Genomic DNA, 8713 nt, shown 5'->3' on the forward strand with positions numbered 1-8713 from the left:
GAATTGAATAATGACAGGTATGCTTTAACCGTTATTGATTTGAGGAGTAGATTTACCTGGGTTGTTCCTTTAAAAAATAAAAAGGGTGGTACTTTAATGTTAGCCTTTAAGCTAATATTTGATCGGGATAAAACGAAACCAAAGAAGTTATGGACTGATGAGGGAACAGAGTTCTATAATAAAATATTTATGAAATTTCTTAAGGGGGAGGGTATTAAATTATACAGCACCTTTAATGAAGGAAAGGCAGTTGTTATTGAGCGTTTTAATCGCACTTTGAAAGAGAAATTATATAAAAAATTCACACAACTCGGTTCTCAACAATGGGTATATTGAATTCAGGATATTGTAGATAATTACAATGTTACAGTTCATTCATCAACAAAATCAAAACCGTCAGAATCATTTACAAAATTAGAATATGAAAAGGAGATTAATTTGAGAAAATCGAAGTTCAAAGTTGGTGATATTGTAAGAATATACAGATGGAAAAGTCATTTTGAGAAAGGTTATACAAAAAAATGGACTAATGAATTATTTTAAATCATTGATGTAATGGATGCAGTCCCTTGGACCTACAAATTATATGATATGAATGGGGAAGAAATCTTGGGTTCATTTTACTCACAAGAATTACAAAAATCAAAACTGATAAGCCATTAAACAACAACCATTCATACTTTTATCCACCCCACCCAGATTAGTTAATTTAATTAGTAGTAATAAAAAAAATAAAAAATAAAAATCATAAGCCACGCCCACAAAGACCCTGCCCACACAGACCCCGCCCACACAGACCCCACCCACACAGACCCCGCCCACACAGACCCCGCCCACACAGACCCCGCCCACACAGACCACGGCCACACAGACCACACCCATCATCCCTCACCCCTCTGTGTGCCCCCACCCTTGACCCTTCCTTATATTAATAAAACATTTTTCTTGAGGTATATATTCCAATTCCCCCCAGCACAAGCCATCAATTTCTCCCCAGCAGAATTCAAAGGCAACAGATGTCTCCAGGTTTTGAATTTTTCTGTTAAAGACAAGAGGGGAGAGAAAATATTAATATAGGGTGAAGCAAGGAGAGGATATGAGCATTGTGATTATGAATTGATATGAGCATTGTGAATTGAGATATGAGCATTGCGATTACAACAACGATTTTAAATAATGAGCATTATCAATCGCACACACACACATACCTCTAAAAGATCAAGCTTTTTGTCAAGATCATTGAGTTGAAAATTTAGGGTATCACAGGTTGGCAGGAAATAACCACTCTTTGGTAAATCATGGGCAGCCCACTCATAGTTGTGGTCATCGAGGTCGTGATCGTGGTTGTGGTCATCGTTCTCAACAGGTGTTGTATTCTGTTTGAAAAAAGAAAGAAAAACATGAGGAGAAATGATTAAAAGATACATCGTATTGATAATGAATAAATAAATGTCAGCTCCCGTTTATTGGTGCCAGTCAGAGAGATGAATAATGAATTACCAGGGTCAGACTCTGATGGTCGTTTTGGACAAGAGACAAAATCTCGTTTGTGTCTTCTTCGAGGTTAATACTACAGACAAAAAAAAAAAGAGAAATTACTTCATTGAAGAAAGCCACTCAAAACATATATCTATATCTCTATCTATCTATATCTATCTATATCTATCTATCTATCTATCTATATCTATCTATCTATCTATCTATATCTATCTATCTATCTATCTATCTATCTATCTATCTATCTATCTCTCTCTCTCTCTCTCTCTCTCTCTCTCTCTCTCTCTCGCGCCCCCTGCTGGCCGTTTGTGTGTTGGGCGTGGCAAGATGGCGTGCACTGGTGTTCGTGTGCTGTAGCTCCGTGCTTGTGTTGTGTTGCTCCCCCCCCCCCCCCCATTCCTTCCTTTCCTATCGCGCCCTTGTCGTGTCCTTCTTTACCACCTGTGCCCCTTTCCCTCCCTTGAGACAGACAGAGAGAGTGAGGGAAGAGCCCAAAGGTGAGAGCAGACCCGTTCGGTTCAGTTTACCTGCTCCGTCGGTGCTGTTTACCTTACTCGCGTCGTGTGAACTTTATTATTCATTATTTCATTTCGACTTTATTTATTTTGTGTCCTTTCCGCCTGGTCAAGGTGGAAAGGTGAGACATCGCCGTTATGGCGAGTGTTCGTGCACGGCAGGAAGGGTTTGAAACCCTAACAAGGAAGCATGCTTTCGTGTGTGTCCCTCCCGAAGGTGTTCCTACCGAGGACATTATCCTAGCTGTAGGGAATGTTATCGGCGATGAAAATGTCCGCGCCGCGTCGCGGATGAACCAAAAGTTTGTTGTTTTCGTGTCGGACGAGAAGTTCGTGCATGATGTTGTTAGTACCGGTCTGTCATTGAAAGGTGGGCAGTTCGTCATGGTTTCCCCGATGGACACACCGGCGATTAAAGTTATTATTTCAAATGTCGCTCCGTTTATCACAGATGATAAGTTAATGGCTGTTCTGACCCGGTATGGAACTGTTGTTTCCCGAATCTCGATGATTCCCCTGGGATGTCGGGATGAACGAATGAAACATGTTATGAGTTTCCGGAGACAAGTATTCATGGTGCTTCCTGATCGCGGCGACGATACAGGACTAAACATCTCGTTTAAAATTTCGGTAAATGATCGTCAATATCAAATGTACGCTTCGTCAGGCACCTTAACGTGCTTCCTTTGTGGAGCCTTCGGACACGTTAAAAGGTTTTGTCCCAAAGCATCTTGTACGAAGTGCGGCAAATTGGGACACACCAATGTGGGCTGTAAAAAAGAAAACGCCCCGACCGTGCTTCCTCATGCCTCGACCGTGCTTCCTCACGCCTCGACCGTGCTTCCTCACGCCTCGACCGTGCTTCCTCACGCCTCGACCGTGCTCCCCGACGCTCAAACCGTGCTCCCCGACGCTCAAACCGTGCTCCCCGACGCTCAAACCGTGCTTCCTGGCTCTCAAACCGTGCTACCTGAAGCCCCGACCGTGCTTCCCGACGCCCCGACTGTACTTCCTGATGTCCCAACTGTGCTTCCCGAGGTCCCGACTACGCTTCCCGAAGCCCCAACCGTGCTACCTGAAGCCCCAACCGTGCTACCCGAAGCCCCAACCGTGCTTCCCGAAGCCCCGACTGTGCTTCCCGACGCCACGACTGTGCTTCCCGACGCCCCGACCGTGCTTCCCGACGACCCGGTGCTACCCAAACCCAGTGAGATGGCACTTGGTGATGCTAGTACTGCTGACGAACCCATGAATGAAGAACTTGTCATACTGACCAAAAAACGGAAAGCACCACTAACAAATAGCCCCGATGGTGCGATAAAGAAGGCTGTCTTGGGCAGAGACACTGTCTCTGCAAAAGAGGGCAAAACGTTTACAGCAAACGAAAATATCGAACGCCAAAGTGGTGAAGAAGATGTTACTGATTTCCCAAGCTCTGAGAATAAAGCCGACATTGATCCGAACAATGCGGCCATTCTTGAGCCTGAACGCGAAGCCCCACCGGTCCCCCCTCCAGTAGCTGAGCGGACTGGTGACCAAATAAATTGCTCTGTCTCACAAACAGAAATCGTAACCCCGGCTACGCAGAGATCTGCAGCCATTTGCCAAAGCACACATAAAGAAAGTAAGCACCAGTCTGCTCGTGAGTGTGTACCAGAGTACCCAACGAAATCTCAGGAGATGCCTCCAGAGGAGCTCGTGAGAGCTGCAAGTAAGGCCCAAGATCCAGGTGGGACATTATCAGACCTGTCAGAGTCTGAGGACGAGGTGGAAGTGACTGAGCTGTCACAGTCATCAGCATCTCAGTCACAGATACCCCCCCAACACATCGTGTCGTTTCTAGCCGAAACGTACAGACAGCGTAACATAGTCATTAAAGACTATTTTGATGATTTGGCTGCATTCATCCACACTGCAAAATCCATAATTAAAACGCCTGAACAATTTGACCTGAATAAGTCACAATACCACAGGTTAAGAAAATTCATCACACGTGCAGGTGTAGAGTGTTCCCAGCCACAGGCTGATTTCATCAATACAGGATGAAAACTATAAAACTTGCAACCTTAAATATTAACGGTGGTGGTGCTAGACACCTCCGCCAGGTTCAAGTAAAAAACATATTTCAACGGAAAAAGGTGGATGTGATCTTACTTCAAGAAACTCACATCACACCAAATGTGGAACATAACTGGCATCAACTTTTTAAGAGCCAATGCTATTTCAGCAATTTATCAGCTTCATCTGCTGGAATCGGCTTCTTGCTGAAGCCAGGCCTCGTGTGTGAGTCATGCCATTTTCAGGAGGTAATAAATGGTCGGCTTAGCTCTCTCAAACTAGTAAGCCATAACTTCCATTACACCATTTTTAATGTGTATGCGCCAAGTGATAGCGTAGAGCGTAAGTCCTTCTTCACCTCAATGATAAATCACTTAAGATCAGTTGATTTTGATCATTGTGTGTGTGTCGGAGGTGATTTCAATTGCACCTTCGACCCATCGGTTGACAGAAACTCTGCCGAACCCCATCCTGAGTCCCATGTACACTTATCCAATTTTTTTAGCACAATGGGCCTCGTTGATGTTTGGCGGTTGCACCACCCAAGCACATCCCAGTACACCTGGTGTCGATGCGCCAATAGTCGAGTATCCTTGGCAAGACTTGACAGATGGTACATCAACGTACCCTTTAAAAATACTGCGGTTTCTTCAAATATTTTTCCTTCCGTGTTTTCAGACCATCATATGGTAACCCTAAACCTTTCCTTTCCTCAACCCGCAAGTAGGAGCGCTTATTGGAAGTTTAATGTTAGACTTCTAGAAGATGGTATGTTTAAGGAAGCCTTTCGTGTTTTCTGGGCAAGTCTAGTAGCAAAGAAATCTTCCTTTTCTTCATCCAGCATATGGTGGGATAACATGAAATCTCAAATTCGGGTTTTTTGTCAATGTTTCCAATCACACAGCACAAACGACAAGCACATTACAATGGCCCGGTTGGAATTGGATATTCTACATTTGGAGAATAAATTGGCTCATGAAAACAATGACGCCAATTACCGGTTATTGCTTGTAAAGAAAGCTCTTTTAAGGGAGTTAGTTCAAGAAAAAGCAGCCGGAACATTAATTAGACTTAGAATACAGAATGTAAAGTTATCAGACACCCCAAACAAGTCTTTCTTTCACTTAGAATCCTTAAGCAAGCCATCACGGCTAATCTCTTCTGTTTTGGACTCAAGAGGCAACGTTGTTGTCAACGAGGATGATGTTAGAATAAACATTATTGAATTCTTTACAAAACTTTTTGAGGAGCAGACTGTTTGTAATGATACAATGATGGATTTAACCTCTCACCTCCCCTCCCTAACTGAGGCTCAACGGTTGGAGCTTGACCTACCAATCACCCTCCTTGAGCTAACCTGTGCTCTTGCTGCCATGGATTCAGGGAAAGCTCCGGGTATTGACGGTCTACCTCCCGAATTCTTTCTGACATTTTGGGACCTTTTAGGCCCTGAGTTGCTGAATGTTTTGGACACTTCTATACAGACTGGTATAATGCCGCTGAGTCTAAGAAGAGCCGTAGTGTGCTTGCTCCCGAAAACTGAAGATCCCCGACTTTTGGTGAACTGGCGACCGATCTCCCTGCTGTGCACGGACTACAAGCTTTTTTCAAAAGTACTAGCTAATCGACTAAAAAAGGTTATTGGTGATCTAGTACTGCCAGAACAGAGTTACTGTGTTCCTGGAAGATCCATCCATGATAATATTTCTTTAATCAGAGATCTCATTGATGGTAACCGTGTTAAAGAAGACTTTGGAATGATGTCGCTTGATCTTGAAAAGGCATTTGACAGTATCGACCATAAGTTTATGCATCATGTGTTACAGGCATGCGGCCTCGGAGCAAACTTTCGTTCCTACATTTCCTTGCTATACACGGATGTATTTAGTTTAATTAAGATTAATAATGTGCTGGCTCCCCCCATCAAGGTTCGGAGAGGGGTCCGGCAAGGGTGCCCAGTCTCTGGCTTATTGTTTGCTCTTTCTTTAGAGCCTCTTCTCAATCTACTGAGAAAGAAGATTTCTGGAATAGCACTCTCTCCCATGAGTGCACCGCTAACCCTATGTGCTTATGCGGATGACGTCTGCATCTTTGTAAAAGATAAGGATGATATTGATATCGTTGTTGAGTGCCTGTCAAAGTTTCACGCTGCCTCCTCTTTAAAAATCAATTGGAACAAGAGCAAGACGTTATGGATACCCTCCCTTTATCGCAACCTTCTTCAGCCTGTACCACAGCCGCCCCCATCCCTCCCCGCAGGGTTGCTGTGGGGAAGTGAGGGAATTAAGTACTTGGGCATATTCCTTGGTTCCCCACAGTATGCTCAAAGAAATTGGGACGGGGTAATTGAGCAAGTGGGAGAAAGATTGAACCGATGGAAAAGGGTTTTACCTCATTTGTCCTTCAAGGGCCGTGTGCTAGTGATCAACAACTTAGTTGCCACAATGTTGTGGCATAGGTTCATCTGCCTGCAACCGCCGGAGGCCCTACTCAAAGCACTCCAGGGCAAACTGGTGGACTTCTTCTGGGGAGGCTACCACTGGCTACGACCCGATGTGATATGTCGCCCCTCGGCTGAGGGTGGCCACAACCTCGTCGACATCAAAGCCCGCCTAATGGCCTTCCGGCTGCGGTCCATTCAACGTCTCCTCTACATGGAACATCTGCCAGGCCGGCTCCCTGCACGCCTTGTACTGCAGCGAGCGGGTAGGCTCGGGTACGGGTTTGAACTCTTTCAAATGAACCTCCAGCATGTCGACATATCGGTTCTCCCTGCTTTTTACCAAAGCCTCTTAAATGCCTGGCAGAGCCTTTCTGTGAGTCGTCAGGCGGACACATATGTAACGAAAATGCTGGCACACGAGCCTTTGTTCTATAACCCTCTCTTTCCCGACATTCCAAAGAGTCGAGATTTTTGCCAACACTTTATAGCAGCTGGTATTGTGAAGGTGCGGCATCTCCGACATGACTCAGGGTATGGTTGGAAATCCGTAAGTGAAATCGCCGACCTGACAGGGATTTGGTCCCATAGGATGATTGCAAAAATTTTGAGGAAAGTGATTCAGTTGGGACGGCAACTTGGCCTAACTTGGACTCGAGGTACAGAAGAAGATCTAAATGAGCCGACAGTGCCTAAATTAATTGTTGAACCCATTCAAAACGATTTGCCCCCTGTTAGCGATGGGTCAAAGCTTTTCCAGACAATGGACAGCAAGGGCATCTACAAGATGTGCCTCAAGCTGTTAAATGGGAACCCTTCGTTAAATGGAGTTACCCGATGGAAAGGATTGTTACCCGGAGGACCCCCCTCCGAACCTATCTGGGAAGCCATGTATAGTGAGCCCACATCCAAAAGAACAGGTGATCTCCAGTGGCGTTTGGCCCACTGGATTGTTCCCTCCAACACGTTTATTAGACATTTTTCTCCTGTATCTGTTTGTTGTCCCTTCTGTACAGTCAATGAGGACTTGTTTCACGCATTCATAGACTGTATCCGATTATTTCCTTTGTTTCATTGGTTGAATTACATTGCACATGAAATGCATGTTACTTTTTCTTTGAGAAGTTTCGTCTTTGGTTTTGCCCCTAAACAGAATCCTGCATCTAAACTGTTTAGTTTCCTAACAGCAACTGCGAAACTTGCTGTTTATTTAACAAGAAAAGACAAACTATCTGGCAAACCGATAGAGCACTGCAATATCATGTTGTGTTTGAATGCATTAATCTCAGCAAGATTGAAACTGGAATTTACCCTGTCCAACGAGGCTGGAAATATTCATAACTTTGTTGATACTTGGTGTGTTGGTGGGTTTTGTGAGGTTAAAGAAAATGAATTTAGAATACTGTTGTGAGATACTGATTGTTTTTTATTTGATGATCATTGGGTGCTTCTTCTTCTTTTTCTTTTTGTTGGCATTATTGATTTTATTGCAAAACGTGTATATTGTTACTTTTATATTTTTGTAATAAAAGGACTAAAAAGTCAATCTCTCAATCTCCCTCTCTCTCCTCTCTCTCCTCTCTCTCCTCTCTCTCCTCTCTCTCCTCTCTCTCCTCTCTCTTCTCTCTCTTCTCTCTCTCTCTCTCTCTCTCTCTCTCTCTCTCTCTCTCTCTCTCTCTCTCTCACTCACTCACACTCACACACACACACACACACACACACACACACACACACACACACACACACACACACACACACACACACACACACACACACACACACACACACACACACACACACGGCATTTAATATGGAATATTTTTTTGTGGGGGTGAACTTACTTTTCAAGATGTCTTAGAACCAAAAGTTCATTGGAATTATGTTGAAATTATTCTAGATTGTGTTAATTTGACTTTAAAAGAAACAAAAACCACATTTGACATTTCGAAACAAATAAATTGATCCTTGAAAGTGATGTAAACTGATATCGAACTCAATTCATGGACAGTACTGTGTTAAACCTCTGTACGTTTTCCAGAAGTATCTCTTTATTTTGCACATTAGCCAAATTTTTTTTTAACAAAAACAAAAGTTAAATTACGACTGGGATTACGGACAGTAAAATTACAGTTCAGTACTTCGTGTAACCCCCACGAGCATTCAGGAGAGCATGTACACGTTGAGGCATGCTGTTCACGAGATT

At 43.8% G+C, this 8713-nt stretch overlaps 1 protein-coding gene across 10 annotated transcripts in view; it reads right to left on the bottom strand.

The window, feature by feature from the left end:
* Positions 1-251: 251 nt before the first annotated feature.
* The window catches only part of LOC137419059 (uncharacterized), a 53135-nt gene continuing 44673 nt past the window's right edge, over positions 252-8713 (bottom strand). For 6 of the 10 annotated variants that reach the window (XR_013621923.1, XR_010982752.2, XR_013621921.1 and 3 more), the window contains 2 exons: positions 1501-1570; positions 1209-1376 (listed from right to left, as the gene is read on the bottom strand). Coding sequence is in view for 4 of the 10 variants with exons in the window: in XM_078770551.1 (XP_078626677.1) it covers positions 1004-1039; positions 1209-1376; positions 1501-1570 (274 nt within the window). In the remaining 6 variants the exon portion in view is untranslated. Of the gene's footprint in view, positions 1040-1208; positions 1377-1500; positions 1571-8713 lie in introns of those variants that run through there. The other 4 variants (XM_078770549.1, XM_078770550.1, XM_078770552.1 and 1 more) reach the window with 2 other exon arrangements.

Source organism: Myxine glutinosa, chromosome 1 (genome assembly GCF_964187855.1).
Source record: "Myxine glutinosa chromosome 1, kmMyxGlut1.1, whole genome shotgun sequence".
Taxonomy (NCBI): domain Eukaryota; kingdom Metazoa; phylum Chordata; class Myxini; order Myxiniformes; family Myxinidae; genus Myxine; species Myxine glutinosa.